Source organism: Botrytis porri, assembly GCF_014898465.1.
Source record: "Botrytis porri strain MUCL 3234 chromosome Unknown BPOR_005, whole genome shotgun sequence".
Taxonomy (NCBI): domain Eukaryota; kingdom Fungi; phylum Ascomycota; class Leotiomycetes; order Helotiales; family Sclerotiniaceae; genus Botrytis; species Botrytis porri.
In genome coordinates, this window is record NW_024066079.1 from 467,238 (window position 1) to 492,935 (window position 25,698).

Genomic DNA, 25,698 nt, shown 5'->3' on the forward strand with positions numbered 1-25,698 from the left:
ACAGAGATTCGTAGAATCTTCGGGAACTCCAATGAGCTAGAGGGTAGCGGAAGATAAGATCTTCAACCTCAAGCAGACAGGATCAGCATTGAAGTTATACTACGGAATTTCGAAGATATGCTGGAACAACCAAGTGGGACGAAACCGCCATTATGAGTCACTATCGTAAAGGACTCAAACCGAAGTCAGACTGGAGTTAGAAAGATCTGCCGAGAGTGTAGACTTGAACGACCTAATCCAGGACTCCATCGAATCAGATGATCGTCTTTACCGATATCGACAAAGTCAAAGATCATACAAACCCCAGGGAAATCAAAAGCAAGAGCGTTACCGCAAGAATGAGGGAAGACCACGTTACAATCCACAGAGATATGGAGACCCTATGGAACTCGACGCTACGCACCACAAAGGTGGGAATGATGATCCGGAAAAGAAACGAAGACGAGAAAATAACTTATGCTTTGAATGTGGGAAAGCAGGGCATCGGGCAGCAGAATGTCGAAGCAAGAGAACAGGGGGTAAGAAGGGCAACTTTAGAATAAGTTCGGCAAGGGCCAACTTAATGCCACCTTCACGCCACAATTGTGTGCTGTTAGCATGACAGGGCTAGCCACGCCACCACCAGCTTACGAAGAAGAAGAAGAGGTCGAAGGCCTCTCATGGGTAAACAAAGACCCGCAGTTAGGAGAATCATGGTCTATTCGGGAAATTGACCAATGGAACCGTCGTATCTGGAAATTTGGAGATACAGACGAAGGAACTATGAACGAGGACCTCAGCGTAACAGACGCTGAAGAGGGCGAATCGTATGAGGTTCGGTACGTCGATCAGCATCGAATTCTATGGTTTGGAATCACTACGAACACATCATTCATAGAAAGGATCAGTACCGATCACCTCCAGTGGCCAGACAGAGGAGAGCTATGGGAAGTGTTTTATCACCACACATCTGAAAGAAATGAGAATCAGGTTCTATTTTTATGCAGAAGAGTAGGGGAAGAACACCGGGTCCAGGCTCAAGCCATATTACCACACCACCAGTTGTGGGTACGATAATGAAAGTCACTCAAGGGAACTACCGGTACACCCTATGGAGGGATTTACTTGATGACAGAGCTAGATCAGGGACAAGCGCTGTCTATCTAGAAGAGAAAGAGCCTCGACGTGTAACATTTGCCGATGAAAGCATCCAGGAAAACGGAGATGAGCAAATTACACCACAGCTAAATGCTACAGAACAAGCAGGACAAATATACTGCAGAGTCAAGATAAATGGACAAAACACAGCCCAGCCCATGATAGATTTCAGGGGCTACAGGAAATTTATTGCACCAGAAGCTGCAAAGTACCTGGGAATCCCACTCCAGAAGAAACAAAACCCCTACCAATTGCAGTTAGTTGACGGACAGCTAGCAGGATCTGACGGGAACGTTTCAACAAGAGACACGACCAGTTACGAATGAGCATAACCCAACATTCGGAGGTTATACAGCTTGACGTTGTGCCATTGGGCCAACAACAGATCATCTTAGGGATGCCATGGTTGAAGGCACACAACCCAAGAATAGATTGGTCACAAGAAACAGTGACATTTGATCAGTGCAAGAACGGTCACGATGACACGTTCAAGGCGTCCGCGAGACGTAAACACGCGCCAAGGAGAGTTGTGAACGCGAACAAACACCGGCGACGTAGGACACCCAGTCCAGGGTCCTCCATTAAGAGCGAAGGGACAGTACACCTCTCTACAAATGCAGAAAGCCAACGACACGGCATGAATCGCAATCAAGGCAAAGGAGCCTATGATACCCGAACAGTACAAAAAATATAAACATGTTTTTAGAGAACCAGAGAACCATGAGGCCTTTACCAGAACACAAGGCCATGGGATCACGAGATAATATTGGAGGAGGCAAGATGCCTGTGCACACCCCAATTTACTCAATGTCAGCCGATGAGCTAAAGACGCTCAAAGAATATATCGCCGACAACTCAGCCAAGGATGGATCAGAGAATCCACGTCCCAAGTGCAAGTCCAACTATGTGGGTACCAAGAAGGATGGTACTAAGAGACTAGTTGTGGACTACAGAAAGCTCAACACGCCTTACCAAAAGGATCGATATCCACTTCCATTAGCTACGGAACTAAGAGATCGATTAGGCGGAGCAACGATATTCACCAAGATGGACCTACGAAACGGGTACCACTTGATTAGAAATGAAGAAAGGCGAGAATGGAAAAACCGCTTTTTAAGACAAGATACGGGCTATACGCATATCAAGTTATGCCATTCGGGCTAACTAACGCACCAGCTACTTTCATGAGACTTATGAACAATGTGCTGTCACAATACTTGGACACCTGTTGTATATGCTACTTGGACGATATTCCTAGTATATTCAAACGACGAGGTCCAACACATCAAAGATGTCAGCAACATTCTTGAAAGTTTAGCCAAAGCGATTTGCTATGTAAACCAAGCAAATGTGAATTCCACGTTACAGAAACAGAGTTCCTAGGATTCACCGTGTCAAGCCAAGGGCTCAAGATGAGCAAAGATAAGGTCCAAGGCAGTGCTTGAATGGAAGCAGCCAAACACCATTAATGGAAGTACAATCCTTTTTGGGATTTGTCAACTTCTACCGAAGATTTATCAAGGGTTATTCAGGAATACTACAACACACCCTTGACCACGTTAACCAGAAAAGAATCAGGAAGCTTCGAATGAACCGCCAAGGCGCAGGGAGTCCTTCGAAACGCTCAAACAGGCAAGTGGCCGAGGAGCCAATACTGTTGACATTCGACCCTGATAAGCAAATCATAGTGGAGACGGACTCCTCAGATTTCGCTATAGGGGCAGTTCTGAGCCAACCAGGTCAAAATGAGAAATAGCAACCAATCGCATTCTACTCTCGAAAGCTATCACCAGCCGAATTGAACCTACGAAAATAATGACAAAGAATTACTAGCAATAGTCGACGCATTTAGAGAATGGCGAGTATATTTGGAAGGATCAAAATACACAGTACAGGTGTATACGATCATAAGAACTTGGTTACTTCACCACAACGAAGCAGTTAAACAGACGACAGGTCAGATGGTCGGAAACCATGGCCAACTACAATTTTAAGATTTCATATGTCAAAGGATCAGAAAACGCTAGAGCGACGCTCTTAGCCTGAAAACCAGAATATCAAGAAAATAAGTCGTACGAATCGTACGCTATATTCAAGAAAGAAGGCGAATCACTGGTTTACAATGCACCACAGCTCGCAGCTACTCATATATTGGAAGAACACCATCTCAGGAGTCAAATCCAATCACATTACGACAAGGATGCTACAGCCTATACGCATACGCAAGACAATAGAACCAGGATTCACGATAGAAAACGAAAACCATATACTTTCATGGGAAAGTATACATTCCGAGTCAAATGACCAAGGAATTTGTGACGGAACAACATGGGTTACCGGCACACGGACATCAAGGAATTGCAAGGACGTTTGCAAGATTACGGGAAATCAGTTACTTCCCCACGAATGAGAACGATAGTTGAAGAAGTTGTTGGAAATTGCGATACCTGCATACGGAATAAGTCCTCTAGACACGCTCCGTATGGTCAGCTCCCAGACCCCAGACATGCCTTCTCAGCAATGGAAGTCCATTACATGGACTTTGTGGTCAACTACCACTCTCGAAAGACCCTACTACAGGAATCGAGTACGACGCTATACTCAACGTAGTAGACAGATTAACAAAATTCGCATACATGATACATGCAAAGAAACATGGACTGCTGAACAACTAGCATATGTATTCTTCAGGGTCATAGTAAGCATACATTGGAGTACCAGAGAGAGATAATCTCGGATAGAGACAAGCTCTTTACCTCGAAATTCTGGACTACCCTATTAGCACTAATGGGTATTAAAAGAAAGCTGTCGACAGCTTTCCACCCACAGACAGACGGTCAAACAGAAAGGACCAATCAGACAATGGAAGCATATCTTAGATGCTATGTAAATTATCGACAAGACAATTGGGTAGAACTATTACCTATGGCACAGTTCGCATATAACACATCGGAAACGGAAAACCACAAAGATAACACCAGCACGCGCTAACTTTGGGTTTATCCTAAAGCATATCAAACACCGATACCACAAGAAGTCAATGCCGAATCAGCAATAATACAAGTCGAACAGTTAAAAGATTTACAAGAACAGCTTGCTCTTGATCTAAGATTCATATCATCCAGAACAGCAGCGTACTACAATACGAAACGTAGTATGGAACCTACGCTTAAAGAGGGGGATAAAGTTTACTTGCTACGACGAAACATTGAAACCAAAAGACCAAGCAATAAACTCGACCACAGGAAACTAGGACCATTCAAGATTGATAAAGTAATAGGAACGGTTAACTATCGATTGAAATTACCAGACACAATGAATATTCACCCAGTATTCCATATATCCTTGCTCGAACCAGCACCACCAGGAGCGCCGAATGCGCCATTAACGGAAATCGAACCAGTTAACCCGAACGCCATATACGATGTCGAAACAATACTAGATTGTAAATACGTCAGAGGCACAATCAAATATTTAATCAAATGGTTAGATTATCCACACACCGAAAATTCATGGGAACCAAGAACAAACCTCAACTGCCCTGAGAAGTTGGAGGCGTTCCACCAGCAATACCCGGGTCTGCCCAGAAGGAGGGAGAATCCATTGAAGCAAGGATCGAAGGATCCAAAGAAGAAGGGTCGAAAACGAAGGAATTATCACTGAGACCAGCGACAGAGGCAGACGCCATTTCCTTTTCTTTTTCCACACGCTCATTCTCCAACTTTTCTCTTCCCTCTACTTCTTCCAACTCATCCATTGTTTTCAGACCTCGGCGAATTATTTCAGAGGCGCGATGCGAAGGAAGCGCTGTTGTTTGTCCAAACGAAGGAGTTTAGATAAAGTAGCCTCGCGCTCTTGATCTAATCGTTCTTGCTCACGAATAATACTCATCATATCGCCAGCAGAGGGACCAGCTATGTCGCACTTCTGCCCACGACGAATACATTCGCTACAGCGAATAGAATTTTCCTTGGAAATTATACAACGACGAGAATGTTTGTCGCAATAAGTACACGAAGGCATAGTGATGCCACAAGCTTCAATCAGTAAAGCTAATTCAACACGTTCTTATACTTTCGGGATCGAATAGGTGGCATAATGAGAAGGAAAAGGAACAAAAGCCATATAGGAGGCTATAATCCCAAGTGGGGGTAAATTAGTACTATATAACGCTTGGGGGCAAGCGCTAGGATAGGAAGGGGATAGTGTTACGCCGGTCCATCCTCGGTACCGCGTCACATGACTCTTAGCACGTGATGGACCCTGCATGACAGGCATAACGGAATGTAGGTCCATACAGACCAAAGGTCCAGGACCTCTCTAGGTCCTGAACGCTCCAGTACAGTACGAAGGTCTATATAAGGGAATGGGATTTCATTACAATGTAGAGCTTCGTGCTCAAGAACAATCATTAGTTTCATTACTATAGTTACGAGAATTGCAACCAGTTACCAACCTTATTGAATTCCTACTTGAAGTTTAGTCTAAACCACCTCGAGAGAACTCTAGACACTTCCACGTGACCCTAGAGGCAGCTCCCGTAACATTTGTAGAGAGCTTTTTGAAAGTTATAAATACGATTAAAACATGTTTTTAATTTGATTCGATACTTTACAAATCGATGTGCTTAGAGCTTTCCAATATGCTTTGCACTTTTCGATTCGAGAATAGGATTTGCTATATCTTTTATATTTTTAATTTAAATGAAAATGGAAAATCCTTTTATATCTATATTGATTATATATTCAGAAATGATATTCTTTTCTAATTCTAAAAGATTATTAGATTAGATCGATATTTTGAAATGAGGAATAGAATTATTGATTTTATACTGTAGTATTATATTCAGGATATTATACCTCTTTGTAGCTTTTCGAATACTTATTTTTTGTCTTTTTGAATAGCTTCAATAATAAGGAGTATATAGGCTTTTGAGTATTCGAATTTATTATAAGTTGTTGATTAAAACGTATGTGAAAGAAAAGAGAATGAATTGAGATGAAAGTGATTTATTATTGATATAACCCCCTCACTGATAAACACGTTAAATTTATTAATAATTTAAGAATAGATTTAAATAAAAAAGTTTTAAACATATTACTATCAATCAAGGAATTTCTTGAGAAAGCTTATTAATTATTATATATAAAAGATTAGTTTAAAAAGGATAAAGAATATAAGTTTTTACTAATAAAACAAATTAGATATTAAAGTAATATTTATATCGAATATAAATTATTATTATATAAAAAGTTATAACAAAAGTTTTTTATATATAAGCTTAGATAATAAACAACCTTTTAAATATATATATAGTTTTAATAAAAAAAATGACCAATTAATATAAATAACAAATTAATTTAAATGTAATTATCTTTATTAAGCTTAAACATAAAGAATATTTATTAATTATAAACCTTAAATTTTATTTCTTTTTATTAATAGAATAATATTTGTATAATAAGAATTACTTAGAATAAACTTAATTAGATAGTAGAATATTAAATCATAAATAATAGGAAATTTCTTATATAATTATTTTATTATAAACACTTCAATTTTAATAAAGAAAAATATAAAATATTCTATTCAATAAAAAAAATCTAATTAAAACTCTATTTTAATTATTATTATACTTATAAAATTTTGTTTATAATTGTTATAAGCTAATTTATTTATATAAGATCTTAAAAATAAATATCTCTAAGTTTTTAATTAAAAAATCTGAACTTAATAATATGGAGATTCAATAAAAACTTTCTCTCTAATTATAAAATAAGTTACTTACATTCTTTTCATATTATATAAATACTTTACTATTATATTAAATATAAAATCATAAGATTAAGCTGATACCTAAAAAGAAGTCATTATACTTTAAAAACCACCCGTTATTATTATTAAAGCTTAAAGTTATATATAAATAAATTAATAATAATCTTAATAAAGATTTCATTTAGGAATCAAGATTATATTGTTACGACGGTATTCAACATACCGCGTCACATGGCCAAACGGTCACGTGATGGACCTAGAGGATCTAGGGGATCGAAGAATAAATGTTTAGATCTATAAGATCTAAAGGATTCAAGTAGAATAAAGTCTTATGGTTTTGTAGAGAATGAAGGTCTATATAAGGAATAGGGTTTCTTTATATATAAAGCTTTATACTTAAGAATAATTATTAGTTTTATTACTATAGTTACAAGAATTATAATTAATTATAATCTTATTGAATTCCTATTTGAAGTTTAGATTAAATTATCTAGAGAGAACTCTAGACACTTCCACATAACTCTAGAGGCAGCTCTCATAACATATATAATACTATACTCTTACTTTTAGCTATTAAGTTAAAGGGCGGTATACGTATATATTAAGATTATTAAGAATTAAATAATATTATAATAAAAAATCATTATTTACTTTATATTATTCACGAAATTCTAAATATTCTTTATAATACTATAATATATATAAAATTAAATATTATTATTACTTTTAATAAACTTTATATTATAAAAAGTAATGAATAAAAAATAATTTTTATTATTCATTTTAGTCTTTTAGAGTTATTTGTTATACTCTTTAATCTTTATAATATATTAATATTCTTTTAACATTATATTAATTATTGTGGCGGGCATCTTAATGATTATGGTAAAGCTGTTCTATTCTTCTTATCAAGGCTACGCTATTATATACACACTTGCTTAGGTAAGCGACGCTACCGGGTAGCGTGCTACAATTATACTCTATTTAATAAATTGAATAAATATTACATAGTATATTTAAATAATATTTTTATATATTTAATAGATAAATTGGAATATAAAAATTAATAGATATTAAATTATAAATTGATATAAACAAGTACAAACTTAAAAATTGTTTTTATTTATTATTTAGAATTAATAATTATAATTAAAGGTATATAAATAGATTCTGAAAAAGTTATTGTAATTATATTCTAGGAATAATTATTTTAATGAAAAATCTATAATACTTTTTAAGATTTGTTAATTCTATTAATAATTTATAAAGGACTTTTTAAAGATTTATCAGCCTTTTTATAATTTATTATAAAAGAATATTAGTTAATCTTGAAATATATTGTATAAAAATACTTTCATTATATTTAAGAATGTATTCATAATAGTATTAATTTTTATATATTTTAATTATAATAAGCAAACGATCTTGAAAATAAATACTTTAAATTAAGTATTGGGGGAAATACTTTTTTAATATAATTCTAATAGTTTTTTATAATTAATAACTTATTTCTTAATAAAATATTTTATAATAGAATATAATTATAGGATTTATAATAAAAGCTTTTTATAATTATTAAGTTTATGGAGAAATAATAATTAAAACTTTAAAGTTTGTAATAGAAATTTAAGATTCTTATTAATTATAAAAACCTAAAGTATTTTATTATAATAAAAAGTTTAAATTAACAATAAATCTATTAATTTAAATTCCTCTTTTATTATAATTTTTATATAGTTTATTAATCAGGGTTTAAAATTATTCAATTAGATATTTTAAGTTGAAAAAATAAGAATAAATCAAACTTTATAATTAAAGATAATAAATATTTAAAAAATAAAAAATATATAATTTATTAGTAAACAAATTCAATATTAATCTTTATAATAAATTAAAAGCTAATATTTACTTAATTTTAATAGACCTTATAATATTTATAGAGAATAAATTAATTAATGAATTAATTAATAATGTTTATAAAAGATTAAATATAATTCATTAATTTATTATAGTAATTGAGGATTAGTATATATGTAAATAATTAGTAGAATTTAGGAAAATACTTTGAATTATTATGTAAGATTGTTATGTAATAAATAATAAAATATATTATTGAGAGAGATTATGGATTTTATTAAATAATAAATTAAAAATACAAATCATTTATAGAATATATTTATTTAATTCAGCTGGGCATTTAGGTTGAATTAAAACAATCGATTTTATTTTTCATATATATTAATAATTATAAATATATTAGAAGATTATTTTATATATATAAATATATGATTTTTATATATATATAAAATTATTAAAATTAATTCCAATTAAATTCCTATATTTATTATTAATTCTCTTTCAACCTAATGTAATATATTAATAAATTATATTATATTACTTTTAGATTATATTTATTATAATTTTATATATAAGTATATTTTAATTATTTTTTATCAATTAACTAAAATAAAACACTTTATAAAAATTAGAGTGTTTATAATAAAAAAACTTATTGATATTTTTATTAATTATATTTATATTTTATATAATCTATTAGATAATATTATTTTTAATTATAATATATAGTTTATATTTGATTTTTGGTTTTAATTAATTAAACAATTAATTATAACTTTTTAACACTTTTTAATATTTTATTTATAAATAGATAGATAAATCGAATAAATAAATTTTGTTTTTAAGTAATATTTATAAGTATTTTTAAATTTTTATTAGAATAATTAAATATAGTGGTTATCTTTTATTAAATTCACATTGAATAATATAATTTTGAAGATTATTAACTATTGTTATTCTTTATTAATTATAAATTTAATTCATATATTAGTATAAACCTAATAAATCTTACTCATCAAATATAACTATAATATAAAAATGAGAGTTTTTTAAGGATAATAAAATAATGAATAGAATAAAAAGAATTCTATTATAACTATAAGCTTTTGCTAGGCAAATAATTATAATATATAAAGAAAATGTAAATCAGCATTATATTAACTCATCATATTATTATATAAACCAAAAAATGTTTATAAATATTAAGAATATAAAAACCTTTTGAAAAGCAAAGAAATTAATAATTAATAAATAAAACCATATAAGATTATAAAAGTTTATCCTCATTTTTATCTTATTCAATTATTAAACAATATTTAAATATTTCTTGCTTTTCATTATTCATTATTTATTTTTATAATTAACAAAATATATTTTTTAATATAAATTATAATCAATAAATTAAAATCAATTATTATTAAAAAAAAAAATTTAAAAAAAAATAATAACGAAAATAAATTAGTATAAAAATAGATCTTTAAAGAAGTTATAGATAATTATAATAAAAATGATCATTATTATTTAATCAAATAAAATTATTATACTTTTATTTAATAATTAATAGTAAATTTGAAAGAAAATAAAAATTATTAGTAAAATATTATTATATATACCCTAAAAAGTCTGATTTATTAAAATAAATATTGAATAATTCTAAAATTAAGGTAATTTTATTATCTATATTAAAATACTTAGAGAAGGTATAGAAAGCTTAAAGATCAATTTATAAAAGAAAAGTTAAATTAATATAAAATATTTAAGCTATTAATTTAACAAATTTAATTATTTATTTAATTTATATATAATAGTAAACTATATAATGATTTAATTTGCTTAGAATAAATAAGTCCTTAAAAGAAGGTACTATTATAGAATTAATATATAATTATATAAATATCTAAGATATTTATTCTTTATATAATCGGCATCTCTTTATCTTTTTCTTTACTCTTTATAGAATATTATATATTTTATCTAGTACCTATCTCTTATATTGTGATATTATATAAAAAGTTTTTGAAGAATTATATTAACTAATAAAGAAAGTGTATGGTTATACATAGACGAATTCTATATATAAAATAAAATGACTCATATAGTAATATAGTCTATATACTAATGAACTAAGTTAAGTTCTTTAATTAGAATCTATTAAAAATTACTAACTAATCTTTTTATTATATTTCTATCTTAAATCCTTTATTAAATTTGAATTCGAATTCTTATTTGAATTTATTTATGTATAGATTAAAAACAAACTGAATTCCTATTTATTAATATATTTAATATTTATAGTATAATAACAAAGCTTGAAAACCTTAGTGACCGTTGTTGACAGAATCGGTAGACGAGATCAACAAGTAGAAATGAAGTATAGACAATGAGTACGCCAATGACAGTGAAAGAGGCATAGAAAGTTCGGAAATATCATTCTATTATATCATGTTATTATAAAACATCTGATCTTATCCTTGATAATCATTCCATCCAATCGTGGCGTGTCATGAGCCCAAAACTGCGATACGTAAATTGACAGTATCCTGCCCATTTTTGTTATTTCTTGAGGTGAAGTTCTAAACATCTCTCTAATTGTTCTTGACGATCAATTTATGATCTTCTCAATGGCAATCCACGAATTATATGCCTCACTGGCCACTATAGATGCCATTCTTAATTCTAACTTAGGTGTATCTACCACCTAATACTTTAACCCATCACCAGAATTTAAGACCCACCAACAACGGCTTCAAGGCTCCAAACGTCAGCAACATATCTTCCCTCCGCATAGTTCTTGCAAATTGAAAAACCCAAACGGGACTAGACCAACAAATGAACACCAATACCCAAATAAAACCAATTATCTTCCCCAACAAAGTATTCTTCTTTCCGCCCATAAGTCTCCAAATTTCCTGAACCTCATCTTCAATCATGATACCTAGGGACTGTGCACAGAAAAATGACATTGCACCGGATTGTGCTGGGCAGATACCACTTCCATAATCTGCGGCTACATGTGTTGCGCCTGAGACTGCAAATGTAAGGAATATCTTGAGGTAGCGAGCGATGAGGGTTGATCGAGGAATATGGAGGATGGTGTGAGTGATAAACTCGGCGGGACCTTTGATGGTGAGTTGGATATTTTGGTGCCAGGATTTGCTGCATGAATGTTAGTTTGTTTTCTCAGTATTGGAACTTCATCAAACAAATCAGAAAACTTACGCCCAGAATCCTCTAATCGTGTAAGCATGTCTGGCTTCCCCAAAGAAAGGTCTCCACTGCCTTACCTCTCCACCACCAAGTCCAACATCCAATAACGCAGCGACCGAGAAGAAAAACTGAAGATAACAAAACTGGCACACCCAGTAAAGAATACTGATGGTGACTCTGGTGATAATCTGGTCTCGAAGATTGTGGATACCGTCACCAAACATTTTTCCAAACCATGGAATATTTTCATCGCTCATCCATTTCTGATTTACATTTAGTTGTCCATCAATAGCAGCCGTATTCAAAAAATACAGGGCGACGATTACAGTAGTATGATGTAAACAAAATCTCCATCTAGTCGGGCCAAGAATAGTATCCTTTGCATTGAAAAACGGGACATTGGAAACCTCCAGCGAAGTGCCGATATATCTAGTATTTCCGACTACCATTTATCCCCATTTCGATTTTGTTTGTTTCTTCTCTTTCCCTTTCATTTTCTCCTCCGATGCTCTTGCGTCTCAAGTCGTCTTTTCCATATTGCCAGTTTCGAATAATAAACCGATCGAATATAACATTGGGCATATTAAAAGAACCACTGGCTAGAAAGCGACCGGCCCAGCCTGTTGTATTGACATGTTCATTCCAGTTTGACAGTGCGATGTAAGAGAGGAATACGCTCAGCGCGAAAGCTAGAAGGCGTTCACTGCGAGTTGTGGTATGGACTGCGGTCAGGTTGGCGAGAAGAATGTTAGCAAAGAAGAGGGGAAGAGGATGAGTGAGGAGTGTTACGATAGTCATGATGGGATCTGACAAAGTTCGAACTTTTTTTTGAGAAGGAAATTGTAAGAGTGTCGCAAGGCAAACTTGATCAATAAATGAGTATATGCTATACGCTTAGCTATCACGTGAAATGTATGTGGTGATCATTTTCGGGACGAGAATACTGCATTTCTGCTACGAACCCTAATATTCAAACGTAATCGTCCCATTTTGCTGTGCCAAAAGTCACTTCAATCTTTCAAACTCATGCTACAAAATCCAAGACGAAATTCAAGGGCAAAGCTTTCTCTGTTTTTCACAAGCGAGTTACGTCATGGTAGTACCAACGCCCCTTAGCTCTGATCCTTAACAGACGATGTACGTGATCTCACATGTAGGAATTTCGGTTTATTTAAAGGTTAATCCGTGATTATATATAAGATCTAGAGCTTCTCATTTCGCACGATACAAAGTATAAGTGACTGAGCTTAATGATTGGTGAAATCAAGAACAACTACTTTCTAGCTGACAACGTAACTCATTGGTGCCTTATTATTCTTAAGCTTCACTTGTATTCCCTTAGAGCATTTCTCCTTGCATATTCGGTGAGTGGTTTTGCAACGAATAGTTCACTTTCTATAAGATTCCACGACCCCGAAAAAACATTCTAACATTATATGGAGTTAGATGGTTTAATATTATTAAACAAAATCGAACTCTGCTTTTCTTATTCGTCACTCATATCTCTCTCATTTCTTCCCCTCAAACTCCAACCTCGCCCAAAAATCCTTTACTAATTCCTCCTCATCAATCCATTCATCACCCGCTCAAATATAAAAGCTCGGCAAATTAGCCACTATATAATCAAAGCTCGTACTCCTGAAATTATCACTTATGAATCCCCCGAAAGTCGCATACAAATTTAGCAACTTTGCTCCATTGCTATATTGCGGCCAATTCGCATATGCACTACTCGTCCCATTGTTTGGGTTCAAAGTATTTACAAAACTCAAATAATATGCTTTACTAGCACTAGCCGCATAATTTGGGTTGATACCGTTGTAGACCTGTAAAATATCTGAGCCGTGGAAGGTGCCGAGAACAGGGGTTCCGTAATCATAGGATGAGAGATAAGACCAGGAGGGAACAGTTGGTGCGACTTTCAGTGCGGTTTGAAGAAATACACGACGAGTGAGAGTGAACGTGAGATCTCCGAGGATGGCGGCTAGACGTTTGAATTGGGGATACCAATTGTTCAACAGGAAGGTTCGGAAAGGGGAACCAGAAATCAAGTCATTGGGGTATGTGTTGAGAAGCCCGGTGATAACGGAGGTAGGTGCGTTATGGAAAAAGAAATCGGAGAAATAGGTTGTAAGTTGAGCGGTTGTGGAGATGTTACTCTGGAAAAGAGCAAAGATTGTTCCTTCATCCTCTTGGTCGCCAATTATAAAAGGGACCTTTGCCCAGTTTCCTGACGCGAGGAGAAGGTCGGGGGATTTGGTGAGAGCGGTACCGTCTGGACGAGGAAGATATGATAGTGCGATAGACGAGTAACTAAGGAGGCCAGGAACAGAGTTTGTAGCATTGAGAAGTGTGGAATAGGGCACGCCTCGTAAGCAAGTTAGAGTATCGGCTGCAGCTGAACATCCTGCTGAGGCTACGACATTATCGTAGATGATTTGTCCCTTTGGACAATCGACTGGGTCTGCTGGGACGATACTTCCTGAATTCATAATTGCTCCGCGGAATAATGATTTGCCCTTGTATGTGTTGTCACCTCCATATAAAGCCATTTGATCAAAGACTGAGATTGCACCAGCTGATTCTCCCCAGATAGTTACCTTAGATGGATCACCACCGAATGAAGCAATATTATCAGCCACCCTTTAGAGTCTTCGTTAGTATGAATCTAAGACTCTTCAACAGAACAACATACCATTGCAATCCCAATCTCTGATCCAACAATCCCAAATTCGCACTACCATCCGCCAAAATCTCCGCTCCAGGCAAAAATCCAAATCCACCGACCCTATATGCCACTTGGACGAAAATAATCGGTTTGCCCTCCGCAATACTTTCGGCTACCCATGAAGATCCATCGTACATCCCTGTTCCTCCCAATTCGAATCCTCCTCCAAAAATCCAAAACAAGACTGGTAATTGAGATGAAGCGGTTGTACCAACTGGTCTTTGAATATTCAGATACAGACAATCTTCTCCAGCATTGAGAACTTCTTGGAAGACTGGTGTATTAAGGAGAAGGCCTAGTGCTGATGTAGGAATTGCATCGTTAATAGTAGTACTAAAGAAGAATTGAGGACAAGAAGCTGCTTGGGCTGTTGCTTTGACTGTGCCCAACGCAGAGGTGATGGGTTGAGGTGGTTTAAGTCGAAGTGCACCAATGGGAGGTTTGGCAAATGGAATACCAGCAAAGGTTTCGACAGTTACGCCAGCACCTCCAATGATTGTAGCTGCTGGTGATGCAATTGTTACTGTTGGAGCTGCAGCTCTTTCTTCAATTGGTACATCCCGCTCGACATTTTCGACTGGAAGAGCAAATGCGGTTGACATAAGAGCATAAATTGATACCAGCGAGAGCTTCATGATGATTGATGAATTGGAATATGGCTCTACCGGAAAGAAAATAGGATAATGAGTGAAGACAACCGAGAATGGAAGGCCACCACTGCGATCCTCCCTCGAATTATAACAAACATCAGAGTTCCATTATTTCTCATTTTCAGAAGGAAATCTAGTAAATTTTTTATCTCTTCAACATGTGCTTCCTCGGTCAGTGACTACAGGATCATCCACCTGACCACTTTCTTTTCTTTTAACTTGATCTCTCATAGCTTGACATCTCGAATCCATCGCCGAATGGCCATAAGAATGGTGCCTTACTTGATGGCACACAACCTTTTTGCATTTGCCGGCGCCAAAGAGATAAGCTGGCCAAATCCGAAATAGATTGGTCAATGTTCTAAAATTGAACTTTAGAGTGGATGGGAAAGTTTAATAGTGGTCTTGGATTAGTCGGGTCCTGAGGTCGTGTGAGAGATCATTTCCTGTTATGAAAATGAACCCCTGGTACCTATATGCGTGTACGACCGAATATATTCCCATTACGGGAGCAAGTGTGATTGAAAGGTATGGAAGTGTGGGGATGCGGGGTGAGGCTAAATTGACATACCGTTCTAATAACTCAAATCCCATCCATCAAAGTCCGAATAGAGCGTAAGTACGAACTTATGCGAGCCCTACATTGTATATTTCACATGTCTGAGGACCAAAATAAATTTAATGGCCTTTGATCTCATTCAGGTCGTGTAATACAGAAATCGCCAAGCAATGTTTACCAAAACGGTCATCAACCGAGGCCAAATACAAGTACAAGGTTCCCCGCATCAACACAGAAGGATCTTACAATCAAGAAATCCTTCAATAATTAATTTATTCCTTGCTTATGCGTATAAGGAGTGGATTATGTGAGTATGTGGTGGTACCTTCGTACCATGAATGTAGAATTATTTTTCCGTGTGATCTTGGCAACTTTGCTTAATGAGGATTTTGTCCCGAGAAATGCCTTGTAGATGCCTACAACGTGACTATCTCAATTTTGTTTGAGAGCTCCAAGGAAATGATAAGAACTTCAGCCCAGCAGTCGCTAGTTCTCGGCAGATTCTTGGAGAATGAAGCCCAGCATGCGAGGGCTTTCAAATCAAGTATCACGAAAAAAAAAACGAGCAAATAAAACACGCGGCAGTTATAACCCGAAAATTGTTCAGTTCGTTGAAGTCAAAGATACTAATCTTCGTTTGCTAAAGTGGACAAATATGGATCAACTTCGGTATAACGGAATGCCGAAGCTTCAACGAAGTCCTAACCTACCCTACGTTCAAAAGTCGGGGATCAATTTTGAACTTGAACAAAGAATGTTATCGGTGTGCATTTAAAGCAGCGCAATACTGCTAATGATACCAGTCACTTCTATATCTCATTTGTGTCCCCAAATTCTTCATGCCGATTCACACTTCTTTCTTTATCTTTTGCAGCCTTAGAGGCGTTGCATTTCTTCAAGTAGTGGCGTTTATCACCAAATACCACAAGGAAAATCATACCTACCATTGCACTCGCAATAATACAGGCCTTCTTCGAACCGTCCATGTAAGACTTGAAAATGGCTGGTAATTGTTCAGCAGTGAAAACATTTCTCCATTCCCTGGCACCAGTTGAGACAACCTTCATTGGTGACACCATTGAATCATAGACTGTGACGCTTTTGATCAGAATTTCAGCAAAAGCAGGTTCAGCGGCAAGGTCTTCCTGGGGTCCATGAGAAAAGAATCATTGCTATTGCCGGATAATATTTCATTTGAAGACGTCAATGCCTGCACTGCAATTGTGGACACTTGAATACCAAAGCCATAGCTACGCCCGCAAGAGGTTGATATTAGATCTACTTCGAGCTGTGGGTACCGATGCCTTGGGTGTAAAAGAGAGCGGCGGTGATAGGGCTCAGAGCACTACTAAGAGCATGAAAGCAATGCCACCGCAAACCGTCCTGTCTTTCAACAAACCATTGCCTAACATCGCACGTCCCCCCAGCCAGATCCGGACAATCATGAAGATAATGAAGAGAAGGATCGAGCCACGAGAAGTCCATTTACCACGGGTGACTACCAGGGGTATGTAATTTTGGTTTTCTGAAGAGTAAGTAGATATTATATGACGGAACAGATGATCGCGATAAATTCGATCATATTCGTATTGGGGGTCTTTTCGCGAAATGTTGCTTTCACTGCTTTTGCTGTATCGGGAGCAATAAAGACAAGTGCATTTATTACCACCGAGGCTCCACCAAAAGAAAGATTTATAACTAAGCCTAGACAAGATCGGTTATTCCTTGGCCTTTTGAAATTCAGAAATATCTAACATACACCATCGTCACAATACATGTGATATGTGTTGGCCTTCTACCAAAAGGCCAATCACACTAGCAACACCCCACGCAGAACCAGCAAGTCCAGTATATGCAGCTCCTCTCTCAGGAATTGCAATAGATACAATTACGGTGAATGAGCCGGGAATAAAATCGCCAACTGCTAGACCAGCCCGTGGATGACGAGCGATAAATATGGTAGTGTCTCGAGGAACACCTAAACACGATACTTAACGCTCCATTTGTCAAATCTGGTCGTTAAGGACCTGGATGTCATAAAGTGTACGGAGAGGGGAGCATACCGCAAATGAAACTGCCGCACTTAAAAATAACAATTGATACCAAGGTATGTTCATTTCAACAGAAAACATTTGTACGCCTCGCCCCAGGCGGACTGAAAGTTGGACAAGGCGAGGAGAAAGCCACTTCAATACTATCCGACGACCCAGGTGCCATGAAAATTATCATGTTGGGTACCTATAGCTTGTGATGTGGCGTTCCGCGAATATAGGAATGTTAATATACCCAGTGTAATATCTAGAGCGCAAAGGAATTCTATCGTAATAGATCAAGGCATTTCAACCAACAACTTCGATACTTGACGTGAAATTCAGTGCCTGGCTTTGCATTCTATCGCCAACAACATCAAGAAGATTGCCAAGCATAGCGAGTCGAGAATAAGAGCCAGTCTTGCGCCTGTGGGATACTCGTCTCTTCGAACAGCAGCACGTACATTCTTTGGTGTCACGGTTGACTTTTCACCATTATCGCTGATTGTTCTGTTGTACTTGGTATTCTGCCTGCAACTTTAAATCCGTTCTTGGTCGTTTTGCGTATAATGCTCATATCATGAATAGACCTGGAGAGAGCTGGGAGGACGATTTTGAAACGTGGGGATGTATTGTAGTGTTCTGTAGAGACGACGGATGACTTGCTTGGTGTGAAACCCTGCGAATACCAAAATGCTTTCGGGGAGCAGATGATTATTGAAACACAAATAGCGACTATTTCCAGCCAAAAGGTTGGTGATACGCCATCCCAGACCATGGCAAGGTTGCCGAGTACTCGGTAGGATTATCTTTCTGATGAACATTTCTGAGCCACATGGCATTTTCTTTAGATGGGTTTTCCATCTACGATAAACGCTCACGTTGGCAAGTATTAGGAGCGCATTTTCCCGTCATATTTCAACAATACCACAAGGATTGATGCATCGGGAGGTTTATCTATCTGCTCCATTCCAACATGCTGTATATGTTGTATGTTTTTTGATTGTGATATAAAAGGGGACGAAACAGATGCAAATGCATGTAAGAATGACGCATGAAAGAGAGATCGAACGCACGTGCACGTGCATACCCAGTTTATTTTGTTGCGCTTGATATTTCATTGGTTAATTGAGTATCACATGTGGTGGCGGGGGATAGGACCCTTGAAAACAAACATCGTATGTATCTGCCAATTCCCTGGATACCTGTTTTGAGTGACGGATTTGATCCTTTCCATTGTTGACCTATCTTTTATGTTACTAACTGCGAGTGGTGCTTATACTCCCTCGACACTTCGTAGATTGAATTTCCTAGCACTCAGACCCGATCCTCTAATAATTCGCACAATTCACTTACTTCTATCTATTTCTTTGCATCCACCAACCCACATCACATCTACTTCCAAGGTTCGTAAAGAAGAAGCAAGAGAAGACTAATACGGCTAGGAGACAATCAAGAATCTTCTGCGATCCACATCCACAATAGCTAATAAAAGTGGCATTCAGCTCCTCGAAGGTGGGGTAGTGCTTTATCCCACAATACATGTGAGAGAGAAAAGCGAGAGCTTGGGATTTGGAGATATTGATCGACGAGCGATTCAAAGCGCCAAACTTCAAATAATCCTCCCTTACACAAATCGAATATTCCATTGATTTCATAATAATTACTCGTATCAGCATCATCATCCAGCAAGATGAATTCACCCCCAGATGTCAATAGTCCGACGGTGCCTCGCAGACCAGCATTGAGAGCAGATACAGATGACATTCATAGCCCCAAGAGTGGACCAACTAAAGGTTAGCAATTGCAATTATTTCTCACAATTATTCAATACTTTCATTGACCCTAGCCTTTCGCTAACCTCTTATCTTTTTAACTTCTCAGTCGTCTCAATTGCGGAGCCAGAACCAGAAGACATACAAGAATTCGAACTTCCTCCTACCGACGAATCTTCAAGAATAAAACATTTCAGTGCCGGTGTTGCAAAAAGAATGACAGGCCGACCAAACATGCCTTCTGCCAGTTCCTCCAAACTATCTCTCCGAAGTCAGAACAGCCTAGAAGAACCAAGTCGAGATGTTCCTTCCCCAGAAGTCTCAAAATCCAATGATGAATCAAAGCATCATCATCACCGCGATAAACTTCTTTCTCAAGTTGCAGAATGGCTTCACTCAGAGAAGGCGAAGAGAACTTCCCGAAAAGCAAGCAAAAGGGAATCCAGAGAGAACGAGGCTCAGGCTGAGAATTTGCCCAATAGAGAAACAACGTCAAAAACAAGAACAATGTCTGATAGTTCCACTTCAAGCGCTCTTTCTTTAGAAAAATTGCAAAGGATCCTGGAGGATAACATGCTAGATTTTGGCCACAATCAACTCCCGCACCTTAGTTCCCCCAAGCGACAATCGAGAAAACGGTCCCTCGTTCGTCCTTCATTGAAACCTTCTCCATCATCTGATACCGAATATAATGAAGGAGATATTGTGGTTCCATCTTGTGATGTGATTCTTGATAATTCAAAAACCCTTGCATATAGTGGTGGCGCTGGATCTTCCATGGAAACAACCACATTAAGCAATGCGAAACGTGTGGAAAAGGAAAGAAAGGCATGGATCCAATTTAAGAATGAAATTGTGAGATTGGCGCACACACTCAGATTGAAAGGATGGAGAAGAGTGCCATTGGATCAAGGTCATGAGATTGAAGTGGAAAGATTAAGTGGTGCTCTCACAAACGCAGTTTATGTTGTTACTCCACCTGCAAATTTACCACCTTCTGCGAGCAGTACGAACATTTCAACCAAGAGTCAAAAACCTCCCCCAAAGTTATTGCTTCGAATATACGGTCCTCAAGTTGAGCATTTGATTGATAGAGAAGCGGAATTGAGTATCTTGAGAAGATTGGCCAGAAAGAAGATTGGACCTAGAATGCTGGGAACTTTCAGAAATGGTCGATTTGAAGAATTCTTCAATGCTCAGACTCTGACAGCTCAAGATCTCAGAATCCCTGAAACTAGCAAGAAAATTGCGAAACGTATGAGAGAATTGCACGATGGTGTTGAATTGCTTCAAGAAGAAAGAGATGATGGTCCATTTGTGTTCAGAAATTGGGATAAATGGGTTGATAGATGTGAGAAGATTATCACATATCTTGACAAACAGATTCTGGAAGGAGATTCTAGTAAAAGTATCAGAGGCGAAGGTTGGAGAGATAGAGGATTAGTTTGTGGTGTCGAATGGCCTGTTTTCAGAACTGCTGTTGAAAAATACAGACAATGGTTAGAGGAGAGTTATGGAGGAAAAGAAGGGCTAAGTCGTAGATTGGTATTTGCCCATAATGATGTATGTTCTTCACTTGATTCTTTACGGTTCCGAACTAATCCCGTTTTCTAGACGCAATATGGCAATATTCTACGCTTGGTACCCGAGCCACCTGTCAATGGATCAGCCCCCTCCCCTCTCCTCCTTCCAATGAATCACCACAAACAGCTGGTAGTCATCGATTTCGAATACGCAAGTGCAAATACCCCTGGCTTAGAATTTGCCAATCATTTTACAGAATGGTGTTACAATTACCACGCGCCTGCTCCAATGACTTGGACTTGTGATACTAGGAACTATCCAACAGTCGAAGAGCAGAAGAGATTCGTCAGAGCATATCTCAACCATCGTCCACATTTCAATCCTCACGCCAACTTGACTCCAAAGATGGAAGGCAAAGATGCACCACCAGGCAGTATCAAAGAATTCATGTTGGATAGTCGAACACCAGGTGGCGAGAAGGATACCCCACCTAGCAGTAAAAGTCTATATGCAGAAGAAGAAGCAAGAAGAGAGCAAGAGACAGAAAAACAAGTCGAGGAGATGTTGAAAGAGATTCGGATGTGGAGGTTGGCCAATAGTGCGCAATGGGTTGCATGGGGAATCGTACAAGCTAAAGTTCCCGAGTTGGATGATGCGCCGCCGTTTGTTGTGACGCCGGATGAAATTGACGGGCCTCAGGATGGGATTCTTGAACATGCGAATCCTGAGGATATGAAGATGAAAATGGAAGATGAGAGGGAAATTAAGATAGAAGAACAGGTCGAGGAGGAAGAAGATGAATTCGACTATCTAGGGTATGCGCAAAGTAGAGCCCTTTTCTTCTGGGGAGATGTAGTTGGATTGGGCATTATGAAGAAAGAGGAACTACCTGAGGGGTTGGCAGAGAGGATTAAGCTTTTGGAATGTTAGAAATAGTATATGGGGTGACCAGAAGCTCAGGGATGATTGTACAATTTGACTCCAAGCAGGTGAGGGTGAGGATGGGAGTGGGGGACGGGAGCTGCTTCTGAAGATCAATGTGTGTGGGAGTTTCACCATGTGAACGAGCGAGATTCACACATAACGAGCTACGATACCTATATATTTGAAACTTAGACATAACAAAGAATTTGGGATGTATTAGATTTGACGAGCGATTGTCATATCGGAGTTGGAGCGATGTATGCTATTTGGGTACAGATAGATAGTGAATAGAAAATGTACTATGCCATAAGGAAATTGAGGGTCTTCATCTATTCGTCTTCCCAATTAATCTTTCATTCTGTATCTCCATTACTACGCTTGGAAGTCCAAGGTAACAATCATTTCTTTCAACCGTGAACCATTTTTTCCGTTCATTGATTAGTATTCTTCTATTTGTATAAATCGATGCTTCTACTTATTGTGTAAAATGCCAAGATATATGTAAGCATCGGATTTAGCATTCATTACCGATTGTTTATTGGCTAATAATATATGCTGTGGTGATGCAACTTTTCAAATCATGTCAGCTGAGAAGCCTGTTCCAAAACAACACCTCAAATATATTTTTCATTCGGCATTTTCGCTTCTCATGATTGCCTCGAGATCTAAAATTCCTAAAGCCCGCTATGTTTCAATTGCTCGAACTTAGATCTTGATCATATAGCATGTCCTTACTTCCCCGAGTCTGGAGCCTATTGAGAGGGGTCAAAGTGCGATGGAATTGACACTTTCCATTCCTAACGGCAATCCAAACCCAAGTATCGAGACCTATAAACTTGCCTTGCGACATCTCGAAAACGCCATTTCGAAGCGATCTCTTAACAATTACTCTTCAAATTCCTCAGGCGGTGGTGGTAGTGCGCTCTGCAATCATTGCGTTACAGTAGACGAGCGACTGAAAGGCGTATGTTATAATGATGATACAGCTCAAAAATTCGAGTTCGACGTGAGCGCCAGAGATGCTTCTGATAATCTACATCTGGGTAGTTTGAATGAAATATTCGCTGAGCAAAATTGCTCTTTTTGTTCTTTACTTGCAAGACAATTTTTGCGGAAGAAACGAAGAGAGATTTATATGAATGCAGGATCGAGGGGGATAGATCTTCATAGTTTGCCTCTGACTGGGCTCCTTGAATTGGCTTTTACGGAGGAGCTCGCCGGAAGTGGGGATGGGGTAGAGTGGATCATTGATCCGTTCTTCGAATCCCTTCAACTTTCTCTTAGTACTATTATAAGTGATGGAATGTTATCGATCTGGTGGCCTGAAAATACAGTGGAAGATATCAATGATGAGCCTACCCAGCTTCCAATGCTCGCCGCTGATCACGAAGCTATATTCACCGGTGTAAAAAGACCCTGGATCCCTTTGCCGAGTGGTGAAATGAGTAGTGAAAGAGATCTTGGCATGTTCTCAGACTGTTTAAATTCTTGTTTACAAAATCATGAGAAATGCCGAGCAACACAAATGACCGGAGCCCTTTGTTTAGGCTTTGGACCAAGTCGATTGATCGATATCGTGGATATGAAGATTGTGAAATTGGGGATCCATGAGGTTCCAAAGTATTTCATTTTGAGTTATGTATGGGGGCATCCACCATTTCTTCTTCTCGAGAAGAAAAATGAGAATGAGTTCTCCACACCAGGTTCTCTTGGAGCCCAAAGAATACCGCAAACGATTTTAGATGCAATTGAAATTACTCGACGCTTTGAAGTACGGTACCTGTGGGTCGACGCCCTTTGTATAGTGCAAGATGATTTCGAAAGCAAAATGCATGAGATTGATCGAATGCATACTATCTATGCACAAGCGGAAATGACCATCGTAGCAGCCACAGGCGATGGTGCAAATTTTGGATTACTGGATCTCGTTCCAATATTCACAGACGCAGAAACGCACTTGATAAACAACATCAGATTCACAGTTGACTCAATGGAACTCCGTGAAGTGATAGAGTTTTCAACATGGTTTACCCGCGGGTGGACATTTCAGGAATTAGTATTTTCAAAACGAATTCTTTGTTTCACAACGGAAAGAACTTATTATTCGTGTGAGGAAGGGAGTTGGAGTGAAGATTTTCCACTGTTGACTCGGGCTGTCAATGAGAATGGAGATACGGATGAGATTGAAAACATATTCTATGATGAGAGTCTCAAAACGGGCTTCGATTTTCGGAATAAACTGGATCCATTCGAAAATTACATGGAAATGGTGTCGAAAATGTCTACAAGACAATTTACCCAAGAAAGCGATTGTCTAAATGCTTGTCGGGGGTTTTACACAGGTCTTCTTTTGAAAGGTCTAGGGGGCTCAGTATGTGGAATACCGGCTATCTGTTTTGAGTTCGCTCTGGCTTGGCAACCGGAGGGGATCCTCACGCGCAGAGGATGTCAAGATTTGAGCTCTGGGAACTTTCAATTTCCGACTTGGTCGTGGGCAGGTTGGAAGGGACATATTGAATATCCACTCCTTGGAAGTCCGGAGAAGTGTGGGGTAAAAGGGGAGGTGAGGTGGGCGGTCTATGAAGCTTATAAGCCAATTTCCGGCGCAGATGGTGAAGTAAGAATAAGACAAGCGAAAAGATACAAACAGGTCGTCCCCACAATCAAAGTACACACCTCGCCATCACAAACACATCAAAGTATGAGTTCATGGTGTACGCATTCTTATTCACCCACACTAGGATCAAAATCTCCCAAGCAGAAGTTTAAGGCTCTACTTGATGTAGAGGGCGACCCGGACGCGAGCTCCCGGAAAATTATGTCAAGTAACTTCATCGGTCCAAGTATTTTGTTGTTCCAAACGTATTCTATTACATGTCAAATTGATATGAATGAAATCTCACAACCGCCACTTGCGAGACACAAAGACTTGAGATTCTTCGCCGTCTCTTCTCTTGCGAAGACTGAAATGATCGGAGAATTAAAAATCGATTCCGCCACTTTGAATACTTTTCTCGAGTCACACATTCCCTCAGACTCGACAAGTACAACTCTACAAATAGAACTTATTTCCCTGTTTGAAATCGATTTTGGGAGCTCGTCAGTACAGAATTTGATGTGGATGAATGGGCATAGTTCGAGAGGTACGTTTTCGAAAGACTTTATGCAGATGGTGGAGAAGAGGGAGAGTAGGAGAATGAAATGTGTTATGTGGATTGTGTGGGATGAAGAGGAGGGGTTAGCGATGAGGGTTGCGGTAGGATGGGTGAGCGTTGAGGGGTGGCAGAGAGAGGGTCCGAGGTGGAAGGAGGTGGTGCTCGCGTGAATAGGTACAGAAGAAGATATTTGCGAGAGAATCAGATGGACGTGCTACAGAGGGAGTATTAGGGCAGTAATCGCGGCGGTGCAGTGGATTGGGATCGAAAATGAGTAGTTTCGTGGACCAAACTGACCAGTTATGTTGATCATTCGTACCATTCTATCTCATTGAGTATTCAACAACTTATTCATGTATACACTATCAAGAATAAGT

At 37.4% G+C, this 25,698-nt stretch overlaps 7 protein-coding genes across 7 annotated transcripts; 2 read left to right on the forward strand and 5 right to left on the reverse strand.

The window, feature by feature from the left end:
- Positions 1-11,483: 11,483 nt before the first annotated feature.
- Positions 11,484-12,425, reverse strand: EAF01_003900 (uncharacterized protein; the record flags this gene model as incomplete). Its single annotated transcript, XM_038912154.1, has 2 exons — positions 11,484-11,925; positions 11,989-12,425. 2 exons carry the CDS (start codon positions 12,423-12,425, stop codon positions 11,484-11,486), a joined length of 879 nt encoding a protein of 292 aa, XP_038771838.1.
- A 1,137-nt stretch (positions 12,426-13,562) lies between these two features.
- Positions 13,563-15,339, reverse strand: EAF01_003901 (uncharacterized protein; the record flags this gene model as incomplete). Its single annotated transcript, XM_038912155.1, has 2 exons — positions 13,563-14,619; positions 14,672-15,339. The coding sequence occupies 2 exons, from the start codon at positions 15,337-15,339 to the stop codon at positions 13,563-13,565; spliced, it is 1,725 nt and encodes a 574-aa protein (XP_038771839.1).
- Positions 15,340-16,722: 1,383 nt separating this feature from the next.
- EAF01_003902 (uncharacterized protein) lies at positions 16,723-17,161 on the reverse strand (the record flags this gene model as incomplete). Its single annotated transcript, XM_038912156.1, has 2 exons — positions 16,723-17,058; positions 17,153-17,161. 2 exons carry the CDS (start codon positions 17,159-17,161, stop codon positions 16,723-16,725), a joined length of 345 nt encoding a protein of 114 aa, XP_038771840.1.
- Positions 17,162-17,679: 518 nt separating this feature from the next.
- On the reverse strand, positions 17,680-18,130 carry EAF01_003903 (uncharacterized protein; the record flags this gene model as incomplete). Its single annotated transcript, XM_038912157.1, has 2 exons — positions 17,680-17,891; positions 18,052-18,130. 2 exons carry the CDS (start codon positions 18,128-18,130, stop codon positions 17,680-17,682), a joined length of 291 nt encoding a protein of 96 aa, XP_038771841.1.
- A 288-nt stretch (positions 18,131-18,418) lies between these two features.
- Positions 18,419-18,721, reverse strand: EAF01_003904 (uncharacterized protein; the record flags this gene model as incomplete). The annotated part of the gene is made up of 1 exon (XM_038912158.1): positions 18,419-18,721. One exon carries the CDS (start codon positions 18,719-18,721, stop codon positions 18,419-18,421), a length of 303 nt encoding a protein of 100 aa, XP_038771842.1.
- Positions 18,722-19,636: 915 nt separating this feature from the next.
- Positions 19,637-22,172, forward strand: EAF01_003905 (uncharacterized protein; the record flags this gene model as incomplete). Its single annotated transcript, XM_038912159.1, has 3 exons — positions 19,637-19,739; positions 19,828-21,281; positions 21,333-22,172. 3 exons carry the CDS (start codon positions 19,637-19,639, stop codon positions 22,170-22,172), a joined length of 2,397 nt encoding a protein of 798 aa, XP_038771843.1.
- Positions 22,173-22,941: 769 nt separating this feature from the next.
- EAF01_003906 (uncharacterized protein) lies at positions 22,942-25,491 on the forward strand (the record flags this gene model as incomplete). Its single annotated transcript, XM_038912160.1, has 1 exon — positions 22,942-25,491. One exon carries the CDS (start codon positions 22,942-22,944, stop codon positions 25,489-25,491), a length of 2,550 nt encoding a protein of 849 aa, XP_038771844.1.
- Between the last annotated feature and the right edge of the window lie 207 nt (positions 25,492-25,698).